Source organism: Carassius gibelio, chromosome A20, assembly GCF_023724105.1.
Source record: "Carassius gibelio isolate Cgi1373 ecotype wild population from Czech Republic chromosome A20, carGib1.2-hapl.c, whole genome shotgun sequence".
Taxonomy (NCBI): Eukaryota; Metazoa; Chordata; class Actinopteri; order Cypriniformes; family Cyprinidae; genus Carassius; species Carassius gibelio.
Window position 1 is genome coordinate 28,829,185 of NC_068390.1, and position 23,852 is coordinate 28,853,036.

At 36.3% G+C, this 23,852-nt stretch overlaps 1 protein-coding gene across 1 annotated transcript; it reads right to left on the minus strand.

Moving 5' to 3' along the window:
• Positions 1–719: 719 nt before the first annotated feature.
• On the minus strand, positions 720–22,344 carry LOC127938590 (vascular endothelial growth factor receptor 2-like). The gene is made up of 17 exons (XM_052535301.1): positions 22,076–22,344; positions 17,263–17,359; positions 16,859–17,073; positions 16,206–16,327; positions 14,340–14,508; positions 13,943–14,079; positions 13,021–13,213; positions 12,702–12,819; positions 12,311–12,483; positions 12,002–12,158; positions 5,832–5,943; positions 5,149–5,257; positions 4,690–5,034; positions 4,087–4,233; positions 3,065–3,196; positions 1,377–1,483; positions 720–962 (listed from the first exon to the last, which is right to left on the minus strand). The coding sequence occupies exons 1-17, from the start codon at positions 22,137–22,139 to the stop codon at positions 720–722; spliced, it is 2,640 nt and encodes an 879-aa protein (XP_052391261.1). The 5' UTR covers positions 22,140–22,344.
• Between the last annotated feature and the right edge of the window lie 1,508 nt (positions 22,345–23,852).

Here is a 23,852-nt window from a genome sequence, read left to right on the forward strand (position 1 = left end):
GAAAGCACTTTATTTTGGATCAGGACAATGACCTTAAACACCCTGCCAGTTCAGTCAAGGACTTTATCAGGGCAAAAAAAATATAAGGTCTTAGATAGCCCAAATCAATGTCCAGATTTAAATCCGATTGAACATTAATTTCACCAGCTGAAGAAGAGACTAAAGACAGAAACTCTCCAAAACAAGCAACAGTTGGAATTGGCTGCATTAAAGGCTGGGGAAAAGCATGTCAAAGCAGAAGACCAAGAGTCTGGTGATATGCAGACTCACTGCTCTGATTGCATGCAAGGGATCTGCAACTAAACACTAGCTTTTAATCTTTTACATCTGCCTTAAATTCAACTGTTCCAATACTTATGCTCACATCAAATAGTGGGATGAACTCTAAAAGTGCTGTCCTTTTTATTTGGTAAAACAATGTATGTGTCGAAAGACCTAATAATAAAATGTGACATTCTGTAGTTTTGTTGCATATTCATCTTTTAATCATTTTTCCAAATGTCTTGACTCCAAAGCAGAGAAAGCTATTTTTGTCTTTTCTGTTCCAATAATTATGCAGGGCACTGTACATGTAAACACATCCAAATGCCTTGTGAAATAAATAAATAATATTGCACAGATAAATACGGATAACTATAAAAATACAGTATCACTGAAGCCTGGTCAATAAATAAATGTGATATTACATACTATTTCATAGTTGTGGTTGTTTTTTTAAATCAAAAGTACTGGAAAGCCATTCCAGATTGTTCCTGGGTATTTAAGCTTTTTATTATTTTTATTGTTGTTGTTGTTGTTTTATTTCTCACATTTAGCCAAGTCTCACCTAGCTTCAGTCTATCACGTGGGAATTCCCACTTGTTAGCATCATAGGTCAGTCTCTCGCAGTGCTCATCCATCGGCATATCATCTGAGTCTAGAATGATTGACAGGTAGCCAGTTTTCAGATCTCCATCATTAGGCTGTGAGAGAGGGAAGAGGAAAGGATGGAAAGGCTGAGTGTATGACAAAATGGAATAAGAGTCAAAAAGGAGAGAACAAGCATAACTGAATGACAAACACAGAGCAAGACTACCAACATTTCCTGCTTGAGTCTCCCAGAATCAAGCCCTCATTATAAAGACTCCCACTAATAAGTTACTGAAAGCCACTATGATACTCAGAGGCAGAATTAAGGCTGAGGTACAGCAGGACTAGGACACACGGCTGGCATACGTGACGCATCGCAGCAGAATGTGTGCTGAGCATACAATAGTAATTATGTACACCAAGTCCGGGTAGTCAGTTTTGATCAGTCAGGAGAGTGGAGTGTGCGCCTGTGCGTGTAAATGAGAGAGGGGAAGCGAACGAGGAAAGGGAAAGAGATGGAATGTTACCCGCTTCCTGTTACGGATAACGAAGACGATGAGGAGCCAGAGGAACATAGCGATGACCACAGCACCAATAGGCATGATCAATTCCACATTCATCTTTTCTTCTGCACCTGTGAAATGGGTCACATGGACAATCAGAAATGACAAAAAAAGATGACAAAAAGACATACGATTTAACTCAAATGGATGGATGGATGGATGTCCATCTCTAAATAGTATTTTAATAAATATTGATATTAAAAGGCATGACAGGAACTGACATATCTGTGTGTCTGTTTGGTATAAATTTTGCAAAAATAAACAGAAAAGTCCTATTTAACCAGATAAATAGTTTATTTTCGAGAGAAAGTGGAAAATTCCTTCTTCAGTTTATATTGATAGCAAAGGGAGGCACAGATTGCCTGGAAGAACCTAGTTTACAGGAATATTTGTATGCTGCTGGGCGTGTATGATGGCTACAAGAGTAAGGAATGTGAATTGCCTGCTGACCTGATATTTCATCCAATCAAAATAAGCATGAAGAATGAACAGCAACATGAAGCCAAAGTCAACCAACCAGCAGGAACCAATTCACATTAGACGAAAAGTACCAAATTCTCTTTTCTATAATAAAACATGCAACTGCTCAGTGGATCTCTACATGATTTAGTTTATTTCTCTCTCTCTTCCTGTGTTTTACTCTTTCTTTTTCCTTGTGGGAACAGGGCTGTGAGTGACTTTGCAGTGACAACAAGAAACAGTGATGCCGAGAAACGAGTCACGTACACACTGAGTATGTCTCTGTTATTTGTGCTGCTTTATGTGTGTGAGGAAAGAGGGGGAACCATACGAAGATGTAAGTGCCTGGTAAAATGTGTGTGGCAGAGAGTGATATAGAGAGAGATGCCCCTCTCTTCTTTTCTGTTCTTGGATTTTGCTTTGTTTTCTTTTAGCACTCCCTAAAGGATGTACACTAACAGAGCCCTTTTCCTGACAGACTAGAAAGAGAGCTATTATTGCCACAAGGCCTTGATTACAACAAAATCTCAATGAGGATAAAAGTCAGTGGGAGACTGAGCTCGCCTCACAACCATGACATGTTCAGAGGATGTCTCTCCTTAAAATTTGGTCTTTAAAAGTGCAACTGATAAACTACTATGAATTTACCTGTCATCTTTTGGTATCAGACTATCATTCAAAAGTTCAGTGCCATTAAACATTTTATTAGAAATACTGAGCAAATGTGCATTAAATTGATCAAAGGTGACAGTAAAGATAAGACATTTATAAAAGATTTCTATTTTAAATAAATGGTGTTGTTTTGTTTTCAACATTGATAGTAATAATAAATGTTACTTGAGCAGCGAATCAGCATATTAGAATGATTTCTGAAGGATCATGTGACAGTGAAGACTGGAGCAATTGCTGCTAAAAAATCAGATTTGCCATTACAGGAATAAATTACATTTGAAAATATATTTAAATAGAAAACAGTTATTTAAAATTGTAAATAATATTTTACAATATTACTGTATTTACTGCATTGTTTTGATCAAATAAATGAAGTCTTGGTAAGCATAAGATAATTTATCTTTCAAATACAAATTATATTATTGTATTGCATAAAAGTCCTAACTACCCTTTCTTTAATTCTGCAAACCAATGAAATAAAATAAAATAAATTAGGCAATGAGTTTTGTTTACACACTCACCATCTACAGTGATACGAGCCTCGTGAGAGTCACAGCCCTGCTGGTTACAGGCCGTACACACGTAAAGACCACTGTCCTCTTTTTTCACCCGTTGGATGGTTAAGACACGATTTGACTGTTTCAGAATCACACCTTACAAAAGAAAAGCATGAAAAGCATGAGCATTACTATCACTGTAAAAAAAAATTGTCAGGTAGCCTTACTATCATGCTTTCCTTAACATCTAACTGAGCTGGTTTTACTCAAGTCAACAAATATTATTTCATATCACTAAATAATTCATTTTCAGGGCCAGATCTGGTAGACATATCTTATTAAAGTACCAACTGACTGATACAGCTTTGCCAAAGTGTATTAATATTGTGTGGCATGCAGTAACTGCAGCACTGTAAGACTATATTGGCATCACTGGTTTTGTTTCCACTGCTGGAACCCGATCTAAACTGATTTTACAATGTGATTCAGCATAACTAAACAATTAATTAATTGTTTCCTCAAGCCTGAGAATTGCAGTCAAACAAAGAGTTGAGTTCAGAGTTCAGCAGCAAACTTAAGGATGGAATATATTACATTACTTTTTTAAATCTGAGCAGATTTTTAAACACGAAGCACTATAAATCATTATACCAACTTTCTAATGGTTATAGACACACTATCATCACAAACTAATCAACTGGGGATCATCATCGCACACTACCAGCAAACTCATGCAGAAAGCATGCGCCTTATTGGTCAAAGCCACATAACACATTCAGACAAAATATCAAACATGATTGATATCCTCCATGTGAACTGATTCATAGTCTGGAGGTAGGAAATCTGAGTCTGTGGCCAATTTTCTGTGAAATCCATATTTTTCATGTTGGCTCTGCCATTTTCAACTAGTTTTGAAAAAAGTCGCAAAAGCTACATAATGTATTCCAGCCCAATAGGCATTTGTGAACTGATAATACTGCAAACATGGAGAGTTGCTTATCCTTACACCAATACTATTTTTTTATAGATAGTTTTATTTTGCTCACCTGATCCCTCCGTGACAGTCTGGTTGTCTTTAGTCCAGACTACAGTAGGTGTTGGGGTGCCGGACACTTCACACACGAGAGATGTAGAGTCGCTCACATTTACTCTCTGGGCAGTCAGATTGGTCACAATTCTTGACATCTCAAGAGCTGCAGAAAGATATAAACTAATCTGTGATGAACATTTAAGCTTGTGCATGATTTCTGCAATACACAGTATCCCATCTGAAGTAAATTGAGTAATGGAACTAAATATAGTCCATTAAGTTGGCAATTTCAGCACCACTAGCATCACCAATAAATAAAATGACACAAATAATAACTGTTTTCAAACATGTTTCCTGACATCCCTTTGCCATTGAGCAACGGGATAGGCTGTTGTGGCCTAATGGTTAGAGTCAGACTTGTAACCCAAAGGTCAAGGGTTTGAGTATCAGTACCTGCAGGTATTGAAGGTGAGGGAGTGAATGACCAGCGCTCTCTTCCACCTTCAATACCACGACTGAGGTGAGACCCTTGAGTAAGGCACTAAACCCCCAACTGCTCCCCTACACATCACTTCACTTTCGAAAACAAGTTTCCGAAAATATAAAGCTTTGGACTAACCTCTGAGTCTGAGGTTGTGAAGTAAACAGGTTCTCTCACTGGTGCCCACGTTCTCTACTTGGCAAGCATACAAGCCTTGGTCCATCAATGTGGCATTGGGTATGGTTAGGTCCAGCGTTGCATTGGTGCCCTGCAGGCCTGATATGGTGACATTGGTCTGGTGGAGAGGTGAAAGGCTAAGGGTATCACAGGGCACGGCTGCAGGAGAGGCATCGGGGTTGGCTGTGCTCGTTACCCGATACCATTGCATGTTAGAGTACAACAATCGATCGGCTACACAGCGCATTATCACATCCTCTCCCTCAATAGGGCTGCTGGAGGGGAGGATGCTTAGGTTGAGGAAACCTGTGAGGAAGACAAACATCGAAAGTTTGGATTTGACCACTGCTTAAAATTTAATTTCAATAGTTTAAGTTGGCCTATAGAGTGGAGGCAGTGTCAGTGTTTAGAGGCACTCACGAGCTACTTGAAACACAATGACTCGCTCTTCTACTCCCATCTTATTGGAGGCTATGCACCTGTAGAGAGCATGATCAACTGCTTTCTGAATCTTCAGTGTGCTGATGGTCTATTGGAGAACAATCAGATAATTAAAAATGACATCAAAGGCAATAGATCATTTTAATAATATAATTATAGTCAGATTTACACAATAATACCAATAATTTATTATTTAACCAATAATACAGTGGGGTCCAAAAGTCTCAGACTTATAGTGAAACTTTTACATTTTTGATTATAAATTTGAGTAAATAATTGAACTGAAAATATATGTGAATTTCAAATCGTCTTCGTAATTGGTTTGTCTCTCTTTGGCTTTAATGATAGTGACACTCATGATCTGATTGACGATCATGTTCTCCAGCATCATTTGTGATGATCCACAGAGAATGTTGAGCTTCAAAGGAAGCAAAAACACATGACCATCTGCATAAAACACTTTATTTACATTCACTTTTTTGATTAGTGACCTAAAATAGTGCAGCATCTTATTTATTTTACAGTACATCCTAACATTAACATGTTTAAGGTTTATTACCAGATTTTAATTTGATTTTGAATCCTATTATGAGTATATTTTATGTTTGGAAAAAGTTTTTTGCATGTTCTAAACAAAGCACAGTACTGTAATTGATGTTTACCTTAAGAGAGCGTCCAATGACAGATGTGGGGCTGATGATGGGATTCTTCCCTGTGTTGTTTGATATCTCCCTCCACTTGTCACAATTCACCACACTTTCGTCTGACTTAGGTCTGTGAATGACACAGAATAATAAGATTCACCAGTTTTTACGCTGTCAAAAATCGTATACATTTTTAAAAAGTAATCCATTATTTTTATATTATTTTGTAATAAAACTACTTATATTTATTATTATTTTTATACTACAAATATTGTACTGTCAGTATTCTTCTCTCTCTCTCACTTTCTCTCACACACTCTCTCTCTCTCTCTCTGCATATATATACAGTACAGACCAAACGTTTGGACACACCTTCTCATTCAAAGAGTTTTCTTTATTTTCATGACTATGAAAATTGTAGAGTCACACTGAAGGCATCAAGGGCTATTTGACCAAGAAGGAGAGTGATGGGGTGCTGCGTCAGATGACCTGGCCTCCACAGTCACCGGACCTGAACCCAATCGAGATGGTTTAGGGGTGAACTGGACCGCAGACAGAAGGCAAAAGGCCCAACAAGTGCTAAGCATCTTTCGGGGGAACTCCTTCAAGACTGTTGGAAGACCATTTCAGGTGACTACCTCTTGAAGCTCAATGAGAGAATGCAAAAAGTGTGTAAAGCAGTAATCAAAGCAAAAGGTGGCTACTTTGAAGAACCTAGAATATGACATATTTTCAGTCATATTTTTTTATGACTTATTTGTTATGTATATAATTCCATATATAATTCCACATGTGTTAATTCATAGTTTTGATGCCTTCAGTGTGACTCTACAATTTTCATAGTCATGAAAATAAAGAAAGCTCTTTGAATGAGAAGGTGTGTCCAAACTTTTGGTCATATATATATATATATATATATATATATATATATATATATATATATATATATTCATATTTAACAAAGGCATGAGGAACCATATCTCAAAAGAGAACACGCAGACAGAAATAAAAACTTCTATCTAGCTACACATCTCCAACAGGAACAGAAAACGCCAAACTGAATCAACAACAACAATGCGCCTATTATTAACAGAGGTGGGTAGAGTACCCAAAAACTTTACTCAAGTAAAAGTAAAAGTAATTCTAGAAATATTTACTCAAGTAAAAGTAAAAGTACTAGTCTTGAATAGTTACTTGAGTAAGAGTAAAAGAGTATCGGATAAAAAATCTACTCAAGTAGTTAGTTACTAGTTACTTTGGGTCATATATACGGAGCCTTTTTTTATATAGATATATAGACAAAAAATGTAAGTAATGTATGTGTGTGTGTATAAATGTATATATTTCATCAGCCTTTAATCCAATTTATGTAATTTATTATAAAACCCTGTCTGTTTATTTAAGTAACAAATATAGGTATCATGCCATAACATATTTTTAATACGACTGACTTTATTTTAAATGTGAATTTAACATTGAAAGTTAATGTGATATAAATATTGCTACTAATCTTTCATTGTTCAGAAAGAGAGCAAATAACATTTACATTAAACATAGTTTTCACTGACAGTCTAGATTTCATTCACTCTCAGAAACTACCATTAAAATCACTGAAACTGTTAACACTGTGAAATCAATATCTTATTTATAGATTCGTACACACATTTGCACTTTGTTGTTTCTGACGAGAGAATTCGGCAGAAAGAGGTATTCAGTAAGTGAGCGAGTGAAGGAAGCACCGGCATTTCAGCGATGACTCATCGGAACGCCTCTGATTGGCCATTGCATTCAAAAGCTCAACAGAACCGTGTGTGATTGGTTAATGCGCAGCGCTGTAAATACGCGTCTGTCTCTGGCTCAGCGCCAGCAAGCGATCACAGATCTAAATTTAGCAGCTGATGATATGACTTGCTGAACCTACTCGCACTGGTGTGATTGTATTAAAATTAATAAAATCTTAATCGGCTATTCTTTGTCTTTTGGAAGCTGCATTCAACCTGTTACAAGCCACACACGTACAACAAACTAATGTCACAGTGGTATCATGTACTGTAATCGAATGTAGCCCAAGTTATTACCTGTTAAACAGTAGACAGCACACGCGTTCATCTAATAAGGATCTCCACCGCAAGCAAATAATAGCCTTTGCAGATTAGCTTTCAATTCAGTGCAGTTCCATAGCCACGTTTTCAACGCTGCTAATATTCTTAAACGTTACAACTCTGAGTGAACCGCTTCAGACGAAGCTCAGCGCGTGCAGCATGGAACTGAACGACTCAATCAAACTGATTCATGAACCAATTCACTCGTTTGCCGACTGGTTTGATCAAGCCTTTGAACAGAGTTGATTCAAAAGAATGAATCATTCGCGAATGGGCATCGCTTATTGTCCAGAGAAAAGTAGACGGCGCGTTTGGAATAAACTGAAGCATTTATTGCATTAAGATAAAGTAACGAGAGGGGAGTCGCCCACAGTAACGAAGTAAAAGTACAGATTTTTCCCAAAAAATGTACTCAAGTAAGAGTATAAAGTACCCATCTTTAAATATACTCCGAAAAGTATTCGTTACCCCGAAAAATTACTCAAGTAAATGTAACGAAGTAAATGTAACTCGTTACTACCCACCTCTGATTATTAACATTCCAAATTTAGACTGTTCCACAACTTCCTCTCTAATTCCACTTCTCCCACCAGAGATGTATTTGAGTCAATGTAATTAATTCCTGTAATTGATCTTTTTGGATACTCTGTAGTTTTACTGATCACCAAAGATATTATCAACTTTTACTCTACTTCAATGTTTGAAGAAGTATCTGTACTCTTAACTCCACTACATTTGTAATGAGTTTTGCAATTACCCATTACATTACATTTTGCATGGCACCTAGCTTTTTCTGCAACAGTTTATTTCGGCTACAAAAGAATTTATATCGCCAACTACAGGGCACTGAAGGTACTATATCTTGTGCGTTTCGCCCTTACTCACCCAGACTTGTCAACAAGGCTTCTTTACATGTATAGAGTGCATTAGTAAGTAGTTGTGAATCACATGTGGTTTATATATGAGATAAGGACATGACTGCAGCCGTCAATAAGGCTGAAACCAGCACATCCATTGCAAGAAGGTTTTGACTTTTTAATCTTACTTATTATTTTATTTATATGTTACGTTTATACTTTTATGTCACTTCCTGTCTCCCGTGGTGTTTGTAGTCCATTTGTTCATTGGTTCTCCTTGATTAGTCTCCCTGTGTGTTTCTTGTGATCTTGTAAAGCTTGTTAGCCCCATTTATGTGTAGCCCTACCCTGCGTCTCAATGTGTCTACTTATACTATGTCCTTAAAGTATGTACTCTTTTGGTGAAGAAAAAGTACACACTTTTGAATGTTTAGTAGAAAAGTAGGCAAGCTTTGGGATATACTATCACGTCACACAATTGCATCTTTAAAGGACCGCTCTGTCGCACGTGTTACATGCAAGCTGTCACTGTAAACTGGCCTGTCAATCATCTAGTCACAGTTACCATCCTCCACATTTCATTTAATTCAACATCATACCGTACTGGAGAGAAAAGAATTGGCTCGTTGATCCATGGGTCTTTCATGCAGAGAACTTTGCTCATATTTTCTGCATAATGATGCATTTAAAAGTGAATGCAGAAGTTAATTTTCTGCATAATGATGTTTATAAAAGTTCATATTGTTGTTGCAGATGAAATATAACACAGATAACAATAAATAAATATTTTTTTACCAGGTTAAGTGTTCATTATTAGTAACTAAAACCTCTATAATCCTCTCTACTGAACCCTCGATCGCGCACATACGCAACATTTGTAGTTATTCTAACACGCTTTATTTGTGTTTGTGGCTCTGGACCGAATCCTTCGCCCAAATGTATGGATTGTGGGCAATTTTAGCCATTAGAGTGTGCTTGGATACACACTTCGCCCTTAAATAGTAGACCATCTGGGAACTTTTGGCATACTCTTTCAAACATATTATGCTTTGGGACACACTTATTCTCACATCCTATTTAGGATGGATCGTATGAACATTGAGACGCAGTGCTAGTGTTTCTTTAGGTCCTTGTGAGTTATTGAATGTAATGGTTGTCTGTTTGCCTGCCATTCTGTTCCCTGTGGTTTTTGGCTTATTGTTTGTTCTTTTCCGTGAAATACCTGCACATAGATTCTTGCCTATGCCTGTTTCTCCACAATACTACAGTAATGCACTGTCATGTCTCTTTGATTAGTGCACCTTTGAGCCTTTAGTATATTAATTTAGTATAAATAAAATACTTAAGTACTGTCAAAATCAGATACTTTAAGGCCTGGTTACAACTCCGTCTGCCATACATATTTGTGAGCAATGGGAATTAATATAAATGTCAATAAACATAAAGATTTGCAGATTTAGAATGGGTTAGACATCAGCACCTCAAGTACACCATGTCAGCCATGGGATACGAGACAGAAAAAGGAAAAAGAGTTGAAAAAAGACAAACACATAAATAGGACACATAAAAGCTGTAATGAAAGGTGAGGATGAGGGTGAACTCTTGTTAGTAGGACGCAGTGACAGACATAGTGTTATTTTCATGTTTGATCAAGGACACGGGATTTGAATGTGTCTGCTTTTAGAACAACAGGAAGTTGTGATGAGGACTACGGAAGTATGTGAGGGTGCAATCTGAAGATAAGGCTTGCGTGATGCCTGGCCCTGAACACTTGTTGCATGATCACAACATCCTTGGAAGTGATGTTCTTTGAATGCATGCTGCCAATCAAAGTCACATTTCAAACAAAACTCACAGGAGCTTATTTCTTAGCATAACAAATCTCTCTAACCAAAGCAGTCATACTGGCTGGACCAATCACAACAGCTGTTTCAGGATGAATTCCCATTTAGAACACAATATGCTAATGAGTTGGGACATACTTGAACACCTGGAACAAATATGCTAGCACAGTTCTGATATGTGTTCTCTTGGAATGAATAGAAAATTCAAATCACACAAAAATGCCAAAGCATTAAGCAAACAAGGACATGCAAACATTCTCATTTGGTGTGTGATTTGTCAGAAAAAACAACTAAATGACTAATGATTTTACCACTGACTTAAGCAACTTCCTTATACAAATACAGGAGGAATATTAAATCTTTTGTTTTCTCTTTAAATGGTGGCATTTAGGGAGTATGATTTTGAAAGGTTTTGCTGCAGCAGATTTATTTGGTTTCTGTTGCCTCCTAATAGCTCACTGTTTGAGAGGTCATGAGGTAATTCTGTTTTTGCTGTGATATGTGTTTTAGCCTTTTTATTACATTTCATCCAAATGCAGATAAATAGAGAACAGTGAGAACAAGAAACATACTTCTACATATGTTTGGGGATGGTGAGAATGATTTGACCAAGTACAACATGTTCATGGATAAACATCCTTGTTGATCCTGGAACATCATTCCAATCAACCAATCCGAATTCAGAATCAACTTTTCAGGAAATGTCAGTTTTAGGCTTACAATCAGGGTTAGATGCTTCTACACCATTATTAATCAGCTATCATTTCCCTCTGATTTTAGGAATAAATTATGGGTAAGTTTAGGTTTAGGGGTAGGGATTGGGTTAAGTCTGTATTTGTGGACAGTGATGTTGATCCAGGATCATCAAAATATGTTGATCCAGGAACATTTCTCACTTGGCAAAATCACGGCAAACATTTGGGTATACTGGTGAACAGTTCACTATGCCACACCTTTGATTTTAGCCTATATTTCCCTTTTCATAATATAGTAAGATTATAGTACAGTACGTTTAATATAGTAAGCTTAAAGAGAAAATGAGCAGCATTTTCCACTGCAGCAAAAATAATATGATGGTAAAACGCTAACAAAAAAATTGCATATGTGCGTATAAACTAAAATGTGGCATGAGCAATCAATATCTTCAAATAACTTTAGTTTTCCTAAGCTAATTATATCAGGATAACTGATTTATACGAATTAATTTTTGTTAATAAATTTTGTCTTGAAATTTGTCTTGAATAAAACTAGTTCATTTAGATGTTGACACATTTATCCGACATTAAGTTTCTATTTTTAACAGTCTACATTCTTGGCTGTATTAGACAGGTTACATTTGAAGCAAAACAAGGACATATCATCAAACCATGTGACACATGACTTACAGAATTTGGACTGGGCAGTCCTCTCTCGGCATCCACTGCCACTGTATTGTGACAGGGCTGGATCCTCCGCTAGCTGTGCATCTGAGTGTAGGGCTACTGCCATACATATGAACATCTCGATCCAACGGCACTTCCTTCTCAAAGATCTTAGGGTGAACTATATATATATATAAACACACAAGTGAAACAGTCAAAAAGAGGAGAAGAGAAGAGAAGAGAAGAGAAGAGAAGAGAAGAGAAGAGAAGAGAAGAGAAGAGAAGAGAAGAGAAGAGAAGAGAAGAGAAGAGAAGAGAAGAGAAGAGAGATACCATTAACCAATAGTTGAAATGTTCTTCTCTGCTCCTCCTTGGTAATCTTATTTGTCATGACAACAGTGTAATTCCCAGCATCCTTCTCTGTAACACCATATATTGTGAGAGATCCTCTGTTGGGCTTCACCCTGCACTCATCTTTCCACACTATCAGCTGATCATTCTTATACCTGGATGGACAAGGGTGAAAAAAAAAAAACCTAATGCAAGTTCTGACTTACACAGAATCCTAATAAACTCTTTATAGACACATAATATAATATAATATAATATAATATAATATAATATAATATAATATAATATAATATAATATAATATAATATAATATAATATAATATAATATAATATAATATAATAAAGTCACACTCTATTTACTCTAATCACTTACCACTTGACAGAGGGCTCTGGATAAGCATAATATTTAACCAAGATTTTAGCCTCTTCCTGGCCAGCAGTTGCCTCCACAGTCTGCAACATCTGATCATTGAGCGCTATAAATGGTTTCTCTGAAATATCAATCAATATGTTAGCATAATGTGTTGAAGCAGTGTATTTGTGTATTATTTGTATTATAAAACATATGGTCTTTATGCTTCTTATGCTAGCAGCTTATAACTGGCTTAGATGTGCCAGCAGCCCTGAAATGTAGATGTTTTCAATTATATGATGCTCTATTTTGTTTAAGTTGATAACTAAAAAGCACATACCATAGACGATGAGGGCTGCTCGGGCAATTTTCTGCATCTGACCACTAGAGGCTATGCAGATGTACTCTCCTGTGTCATTTACGGTCACGTTCTTTACAATGAGAGTATTGGACAGTTCTAAGGAGTTCCACAGCTTCTTCTTGTATGACCTGGACTCATAGCGTGACCTTGGTATTGAGCTGTTGACACCTCTCTGCAAGAGAGACTGATGGGTCAAAACCATCCTGAGAAATGCACAATGTTCTTATGGAACTGCAATCCAACGAAATTAGCCGGACTGGACTGCACTGATTCAAATCATAAAACGAAATTCAAAAAATCTGAAACGCATCAAACTGAGTTTATGATTGAAGTGTCTCAAGTAAAACATAATTGTCAGCATAGCTAAGCAGCCAGATATTTACAAAGAAAAAATTAGCCGATTAAAAATTTGAAAGGAATGCTCTGGAGTCAATAAGAGTTATGCCTGTGTGTTACAAAATATAACTTACCACAGAAATATTAGAAAATATTACACTTTAGAAATGTATTCCATAAATTTTATATATATATATATGTATATTTGCCACAACATGAATTAATTAAATTTGTAAATATACGAAAACATAAAACAATGTCAATTAAAATAAATAATTGCAAAATAAAAATATTATTAAATTTTAATCATATTTACATAGGTGAAAATCTAGTTATTTGTCACGATTTATGGTTCATACATCAACAGAGGCAAGCTGACACACACCTGCTATCAAATAAAGACGTATCTGACGGCTTCTGTTTATACTGTGTTTTTGGCTGTTTTTAATCACCGGACATTAACCTATTAACTTTTTTTTATTGTTGTGGTGGTAATTAAGATTATGTTACTAATGCTGAATTTTGAGGTTAACTTATGTGAAACTTTTCTGAACAAGTTACTGACCTTCTCATGAGGAAAAATCCACTGAAAGTCAATTCCCACATTGAGTTCGGTGTGAGCGGTGCAGTTTAGCATTAGCCTCTCCCCTACCGTTAGCCTCTCATGAGCTGGACTCAGGGTGAGGTCATGGATCTTGTATCCTGAGGAAGAGGGAAGGGGAGTAAGGGACGTGCCGGGTGGAGCATTGTTCTCTTGAGACCAGGGCAGCTGATCTCACACCAGATTGTTCTAAAGTCTCAAATAATGCAGTCTTGCCTCCTCAAAAGACGTTTTATAATTTTTAACATGCTTGCAAAACTTAAAATAAATAATGACTCAGATGCACAAACAATGGTCATATCATATTTCTTAATTACAGAACTTCATGCAACATTCACTTTTCCAAATAAACTTTGCTTACCTACGACAGCCACAATGTAAGATGGGGACTGATAGGTCTCATTTTGAATAGTGGTTTGGCAGTAGACCACCCCAGCATAGCTGATCACATGACTAGGCAGGACGAAGCCCCTCTTGCTATCCCAGATGACGTCTTTCCCATCAGTGGCCAGTTCTTTTACTGGATACTTCTGTAGAAGGCAAACACCATAAACACATTGTTCACATCATATTGCCAGTGGCGAATCACAACACAACACAGGGATCTTGACGAGTAAACGACACGTTAAAATATTAGTTTAATACTTTATAGTCACATCTTTTTATATAGTCACATTAAAGGTATGTAGTCAGCAGAAAAAAACTAAATACATAATGTTCATTAGTATTTTTTGAAAGAAACTAATAGTTTTATTCAGTAAGGATTAATTAAATTGCTCAAAAAGGAAAGTAAAGACATTTAAAATGTAACAAATTATTTCTCTAAAACAAAGAATCCTAAAAACAAGAAGTTTATTACAATTTCCACAAAAAAAATATATAGCAACACAACTACTTATTTCAACATTAATAATAATAATAATAAGAAGAAGAAGAAATGTTTTTTTTTTTGAGCAGCAAATCAGCATATTAGAATGATTTCTGAAGAATCATGTGACACTGAAGACTGGAGTAATGATGCTGGAAATTCAGCTTTGCATCATAGGAATAAATTACATTTTAAAATATACTCAAATATAAAAGTCATAATTAAAATTGTAATATTATTTCACAGTATCACGGTTTTATTGTATTATTTGTTATTAAATTATTAAATTAAATTCAGCCTTAGTGAGATATATGAGACTTCTTTCAAACACATTAAAAAAATTGAACAGTAGTGTAGTTTGCTGATACTGAGAACTCCCTCAAAGTTATCCAAACAACTTTACAACATCTAAACTAATGTTTTTATTTAATGGTTTTATTTAAAGGTGCCATAGAATGCAAAAATCTGTTTTATAAGGTGGTTGATCACAGCTGTGTGGTCGCAGTGTGTGAAAACAGCCGGGCAATAATGGTGAAAATCCATCCACTCATTGATTTATAATCCTAATAAATCATAAACTGTCTGCTCTATTACAATATACACAGCCCTGAGTGAGAAACAGCGGTCTGCCATTACTGTTTTTTTTTTTTTGCTGTAGCTGTCCTATACGTTTGTGCTAACATTTCACACCGTACTGCCTAACAAACAAGGGTCAGTTCAGCACTGGAGTTGTGCAAAGATTGCTTCTGAAAGAGAGATCGATACCAACGATTCGTTTGCAAACTCCAGACAAAGGAAGCATCAAGCATTGTTTTCCAAAAAAGCTTCTTCTGTAAGGCTAATGTTGCTAAAGCTACCATTGTCTTTGCCTGTTTTCACTAATGCTTCCTTCATGTGCTACCAGAATGATTGTGAATAGGAATGTGGTAGTTAAAATTGCATTTGGAAGCAAAGTGAGGATCAGTAACACGGTCACCACCAGTTAAACCGTAACACCGGTGGTATATCCATGAGCATGGGCTCTTGAAGCTCTGCACTCTTCTGAAATGGGAGGCGGGAGCAACAGCTCATTTTCATTTACAGGGGACAAACACAAAAAAAAAATGTGTTTTGGCTCATACCTTAAAATGGGCCATTTCAACAAGCAAAAATGAATTATCTGTGGGGTATTTTGAGATAAAACTTACTGTTTCAATCCATTCTATGGTACCTTTAAATCAAAAATATTATTTGACATCACTGAAATATACTTAACACATAAAAATTATGCCGACAAAAATTTCGGTTTAGATCAAATAGAAATAGAAGGTTACCAAATAGGGCAGGAGAATATGTGTTTATATGTTTATAAACACTCACAGTGTAAAGTGTGACGTTTAGGTTCTCCACAGATACCAGACAGGGAATGACCACCTGTTCTCCCTCCCGAATGAACACCACATCATAATCTTGAGCCATTCGGACAAATGGTGTACGATAATCTAAAAACATAGGCATTGCATTGTATGTTTTGGACTAACAACCAGATATTGACAAAAACAAATGCAGAAAAGATAATGTTATCAAAATCAAGTATAATTTTACTTCACTCTTCGCTTGATACATTATTCAGATTACATGAGAGATATGACAGTACTTACAAATTGTTATATTTGATAGTCGAGTTCCACAGGCGTGGAATAAAGTAAGTTCACACTTAAAATCACACTTAAAACAACCCATTTCCTACATTTTGTCTATCTGGATCAGGCAGGAGTTTGCAGCTATGGTTGAAAAACGAACTAAAATGTGGTGGCTCTACCGAAATGAAGAGTTTATAATGTTTGAAGATCAAGAGGTTTGTCCCGAAGAATAACATAGGAAGAATGCAATGAACACTTTTTTTGTAACATTCCAACTCTCGCTCCCACTTTCTTCAAAAGGGAGTGGGTGAAAGGGTCAGAAAGTTATGAAAAATGTGTTCATCTATTTGTTGAAAAATGACGTAACAAATTTACACTCAAGAATCATACCTTGTATGAAAACATACACAGAAATAGAAGTCTTTCCATCCTCTATAGGCAGGTTTTTATAGAAGCAGCGATACTCTCCAGTCTCATTGGCTACTGCTTTGGAGAGCGTTAAAGTGCTACAGAACAGTCCATTGCCACTACAGTCTGTTTTAATGAGCCGGGTTTCAGAACGGGTTCGGTTGTGAGGTGTAGACCATTCCAGGATCTGACGCCCCCTGTGTAACAGGTTGAAAAGACAGTCAACAGAGTAAACTGACAACATTTAACTGATATTTAGTTTCTGTTTTTACAATCAAAATTTCATCTGTAACAAAGACAGCACCCTTCTGATAAAAGGTAGCTTCAGAATGGAAATGAAAGTACATTTCAAGACAGAACTGCTCTTCGTCAGAAGCAAAGCTTACCTGCACGTGACCTCCAGTGTATCTGAAGCATTGATTTTGAGAGTCTTCTCAGTGATGTTTAAGGTTGGAGGATCAGGCACAAACCTGAGCTCTATCGCTGCAAGAAAAAAAAAAAAAAAAAAACACCCAAAAGGTTTTGATCAGAAAAAGCTGTAGATATTGACATGATTATTCACTGAGTGATTTTAATGAGGACTAAACTCTTATTCTGGCTTTAGATCAATTTCATATGAGCCATTTATTACGAGCGCAAATAACTTAACCCCTTTACGTGCAAACATCGCCGACGATGGCTTGAGAATGCTAGAAACATGTTAACAAAATGGTAGCGACTTGCTGATCATGCTAGAAACATTAACAAAATGCTAGTAACTTGCTATTCATGCTAACAACATGCTAGTAACATGCTAATCATACTAGAAAACGTGCAAGTAACTTGCTATTCGTGCTAAAAAAGGCTAACGCAACGCTTTGCTTGTAACATGCTAATCTTGTTAAAAACATGCTAGCAACTTGCTAAACATGCTAGAAGCATGCCAGTAAGATGTTAATCATGCTAGAATAAATGTAGAAACATGCTAGTAACTCGGTAATCATTTGAACATGCTAATAACTTGTTAATAGTGCTAGAAAAATGCTAGCAACTTGTTAAACATACTAGAAACATGCTAGCATCATGCTAGTGACATGATAATCTTGCAAGAATCATGCAAGCCATGTGTTATTAAATTTGTTAATCATGTTAACAACATTCTAGTAATTTGTTAATAATGTTAGAAAAAATTTGAGCAACTTGTTAAACATGCTAGAATAATGCTAGGAACATTTTAATCATGCTAGAATTATGCTAGCAACATACTAACGTGCCTTCTAAAAATCTAAACAATTACTGTAAGACAATAATATTTATATGTATAAATTGACATAATTTATATGCTTGATGTATCCCTTTTCAATGGTCTAAAGGCTGAAATACTGTTGTATAAGATTTTTTTTTTGTAAAAACCTGTATCTGAACTGCAAATCATGTAATTTTATGGCTCAATACCGTAAGTTACAACATTGTTCAACACCACTCATACCGTGTCCATTTTACTTGCGCATCTCTTAAAATGGGTCATAAATTGCCTTAAATTCATTTTTACAAATTTTGCAGATAGGCTACCCTGTAAATAATGAAATAAAATGTTTGTTGATTTTTGTTTATTAAAAATATTTTTGATTGACACTTAAACTATTATCTGATTTTATGTATATATATATATATATATATATATATATATATATATATATATTAGGGGTGTAACGATACGCGTATTCGTATTGAACGACGCTTTCGGTTCGGTACGCGGTACGCATTATGTATACCGAACGGTTCGTTGGAGTAATTAATTATATTTGAAAAAAAAAAAAAAAGAGAGAGAAAGAAATATAATGATATGCGTTCAACAAGGTAGCCCAATAACCCAAACAACGTAACAGGCAACGCCCCTGACACTCCCGAAGAAGAAAAAAACACCATCTTATATGTTTATGTTAGGCTACTCAGCAGGCGCTCGCTCACTCAGTACACGCTGAAGGCTCGTTGCAAAATAGCCAATGCGTTTAACAGACTAGAAATGAGAAGATCCCCCAATAACCAACAGGTATGGTGTTTGGGTGCACTTTGGATTCCCTTTAAGCTATAATGGTGATGGCAAGAGAGTGGTGGATAAATAAACAACGGTATGTCGCATCTGCAACATGACAGGGTACACCAGCGGGATTACAAAAAAAAAAAAAAAAAAAAACAGCGGGAATATCTGGGATATATGCGTCAGTACTATCTGGGAAAAGACGAAAAAAAGGAGAAACATGCACGCAGCAAACTATCCCTGCAGCATTTAGACACTATAGCTTACAGGGAATCCAACCCAAACACCAGACCTGTTGGTTATTTTAGGATCTTATATTTCTGGTCTGTTAAATGCATTAGACATTTTGCAACGAGCCTTCAGCGCGTGCTGAGTGAGCGAGCGCCTTAGGGGCCGTTCACATATCGCTCCTAAAAACGCATGGAAAACGCTAAGCGCGTCTTTCTCCTGACGCGTCTGTCTTTGCTAAGCAACAATGACGTGCTCTCTCCATGAGACGCGGAAATTTCAGCGAAGGATAAATGGATTTGCAGCTCTAAAAATCGCTTGCAGTAGCTCTGCTACTGAATTTATTTCAAAATTGCAATCCATATACAACTATGATCAGCTGTTCCTTCATCTTGGCTGAGCTCTCAACGTTGTTACGGGAAAGGATGAAGCTGATTGGTTAGTTCTTGTCACATGACCCGCGGTGCGCTTGCGGCATTCTGAAAAGTTGAGATGTTTTTACATTTTGCTGTATCTAAAACGTATCGAACCGAACCGAACCGAACCGTGACATCAGTGTATCGTATCGAACCGAACCGTGAATTTTGTGAACCGTTACACCCCTAATATATATATATTAAAAACTTGCTAATTATGATAAAAATGTGCTGGTAACATGCTAATCATGCTAAAAACATGCTAGTAATTTGCTAATAATGCTAGTAACATGCTAACCATGTTAGAAACATGCTAGTAACATGCTAATCATGCTAAAAACATGTTAGCAACATGCTAGTCATACTAGAAACAGTCTAGCAACCACCCCAGGTATCCTAGCAATATGTTTTCTACTTATCTTTCTGATAGACTGAATTGCCTTGAAAACATTCAAACTTTAATCTTTAAAACTATTTTAACTTTCAAAGTACTTCAAACTGAAAACTTTCAGACTGCAAGCTTTTAAAACTTTTTCAAATTTTCTAGCTAGGCTTTTTCAAGCCAAGTTTTTAATCTAGTTTCTGGTTGAAACGGTTTTTATTTGGCTATTTTTTTCTGTAAGTACTGAGTAATATTAATTAACTACATGTATACACTTTCGGATTATGTTTAGGTTTAAAGTTAGTTGCTTATTTATGCATATTTATGCTAATGCCTAATGCATAATTAATTGTTATTACTGTAGTGAGCACATGAAACTAGTGTAATTATGTCACTTTAAAATAGCGTTACCATTTTTATTTTTTTTAGATTAAAAATAATTAAATAAAGAAAAAGTGTTACTAGATTCCATTAAACAGTATGACTACAATCCTCGGCATAATAAATCACTGCAAATGTGGCCGCAATACATCACATCAACCTCAAGACAAAATAAACTTAAAGAGGTACAATATGCACCTTTCCTATGATCTCCCTGACATGGTTAACTTTGAGCCCAGAATACTTTAGTTCAATCCTAAACATCACTTTATCTCCAACTTCATCTGAAAGCAGCTCCCTTTTCCCTTTTTATCTCTATGCAAGTGCATTTTCAACACATAAAGAGACTGTGTGTTGCCATTTTCACAGCTTTAGCACAACCACCAGGTTAAATCCACTGCATGCTCCACAACAATTCATGTTCAGAAAAGGTTCAAAGAAACACTGCCACTCAAACAAACGGTCAAACTAGTGTTTGTCTCTGTACATGAACATGGATTCACACAGTCTACAGGGAAAGCACAAGAGTGGTGGGACCATGAATGCCTGTCCATAGCCTGGCGTGGTTTTACATTAGATATATATAAGGGATGCAGACATGTATAGCACAGAATGGCACAGTGCATTGTGGAGCAGTACGATGTGGGACCCTGCCATATTTTTCCACTGGAGCTGCAAAAGCAGCACGGAGGCCTGGATGTGTCAAAACAGGAAGCCTGGGCAGATGGGCCGGGGCCTGGCTAAATGGCCCCGTGCTCCACAGCCTCCAGAGGAACTATGGGAACACACACACTCTTATGGGCACAAAAAATCATGCTAAAACACATGCACTCCATGGAGACTAACTTATTCAACTGCTTGTTTTAACATTTAAATTGCCAGGAACTGAAAGCATTTGAAACAACAATGGTGGCAAGGGCTTTATTGTATCTGATGAATAAGAGTGAACTGAGGGAATTAAAACATAAGGGCAAGAAAGAATAGGAGGAAATAATAAGAAGTTCTAAAAGCAAACATCTCTCTGAAATCTTGAAACTATACTTTTATTTTGAATAAATTAAATTTTAGCAGTGGTGGAGCAGATTGGAAAGATAAAAAGGTACCATTGATTAATGCAATTGTTATATAATGCTTACAGCATAGAGTTGTGAATACCATAATGAAATTCCAAATCAATCAACAAATTAATTTTGCAATTTTATACTGAAAAAAACCCTATACATTAATGTTAAGCTCCGGATACACTTTAATACGCAGCAGCAGAGTGACAATATTAAACTGTTTTCAATTAATATAATATACTAACTATTACATGCTACTATAAAATGTGCTCACAATAATATTGATTTAATTATGTAAAACTACATGATGGTTTGCATCATCTAACATTAAGAAAGAGTTTAATTTTACCCACACAAACACGACACACCATTAAAAACAACAATAAAGCAATGCTATAACTAAAAATTATATAAATGCATTTATATAATTGCAAATGCAATTATATAAATGCATATACACACACACACACCATAAAAGGACAAAGTGCTGAGAAAAATCATTACAGTTATTTCAAATCAGTAGCAGGTGTACAGTTTTCATAAATTACTATTTTAATAAAGCTTTTACATACGAGCAGAAACTCAGCATCAACGGTGCGATCAATCACACATTAGGATGAGTTGCCTATCATAAGAGTAATGATGATGTGAGTATTTGAATATTTAATGTTTGAGTATGCTATTTTTTGCATAGAGACGTTTTTGCCATACCTATAACCAAGTTGATGGTAAAGAGGATATCGATGAGAGAAAGCACATGATATGTCTTTGCCATCGTCCGTTACTGGACCGTCCCGGCATGAAACCAAAATTCAGAAGTTCCTTAACTCCTCATCACGATAAAACGACACAGTTGTCTTCTTTAAGATGCGTCTTGTTTTATATTTAAATCTGTAAACCTGTAGAGACGAATATAGGCTACTATAGGGACAGAAATCCTTGCGCTCTTCTGCGTTTGACACTGACAGAGACCTGTTGCGCGCTCACGGACTGAAGTGCGTTGATAGAGAGGAAGGCGAGGGAGGGAGGAGCGACACACTAATCAAAGACATTGGGCTACTGTTCATTAAATGTATGCAGACTCCAGAGGCCTAAGGTCAGAAGAATATAGATCTCTAGGACTAAAAAGAACCGTCTAAATCACTTTATCAGAGATCAGTTACGCCTACGATAGGGACCTAATTCAATCAAAAATTGAAGATATGTAAAATGCACAATTTCCACACAAAAAATAAAATAAAATAAAAAAAATGCCCTAAATGCAGGGTGAAAATCACAGTGATTTAGGCGGCATGGTGACCCCATAATTAAGAAAGTTGTGAATAGTCTAAAAAGTATTATAATGAATTTGCAAATTAATTGTTGGCCTTGGACGATTTAAATTAATTTTAATTTTTGCTTAATTTCTTTTCACAAAACTGTCTTTACAACTGAACATCTGGGCCACCTTCTGAGTAACTTATAAAATTGCTACAAATGGCTTGTTTGTAAAGCAGACTTATTTTGCAGAGGAAAACACTTTGACTATTCCATTGTATGTAAACAATCTGTACTTTAAATTGTTACAGTCATCAATAGTATTTCTTTCCCCCCCCCCCCCCCCCCCCCCTCTCTGGAGGTAAGGAGGTTGGCAGAGTAATGGTAACCTCCCTTGTTTTTCCAGCAGGCTGAGATAGAATGTCCCATAGAAGCTGCCAGTGGGATATGGGTGGATCCAAAGGATAAAACTGGAACGGGGAGGGTGGATCTTTTGTTGTGTAACAGTTAGCCATATGACACAGGACATCTCCAGGCAAACAATGCACGTAGGCCTTGTGCACGAGTGATGGACAATATCAGGCCTTGGGTCGACTGTTGGTTGTTTACAGTGGTTACACAATTTCTTGAGCAGAGAGGCTAAACATTTACAGTTATGGCAACCTTACATTTCCCCAACATTCCACTGCTGCGTGACAGAACTGTTATCATGGATCAGTGAAACGTTGTGCATATGTAACGGGAGGGTTAATTATAGGAATACTAATTAGCATAGTAGAAAAAGTGTTTTTTTTTAAGTAGCTGTGAAGATAAGTATAAGTCTTGAAAGAAATATACTGTTATTTTTTAAGTAATTTAATAAATAGGTATAAATGAATGTCTTTAATACTGCATAAAAACTGACATGGTATTTTGTGAAATAACTTCAAGAAGACAAGTATTTGTCTGATTTATACATTTGAAGCATGCAGCAAATTTACATTTTGATATACTCATTTATTTTCTTTTTGGTTGTTGCTGGTATATACATGTGAACTGATGCATTATGGGTCTTAAAAAGCCTTGGTTTTTTAGGTGGGGGTTGGATCGAAAGGGTTAGAGTTTGAGTCTCCAGCCACCACATGTTTCCTGTCCTGGTCATTTCTGCTGGGAGTCGTAGTACCTATAACAGTTCCCGCTCTGAGCAGGGGATCAGGAAAAAGAGAGCACTTCCTATCTTTCAGACTCATGC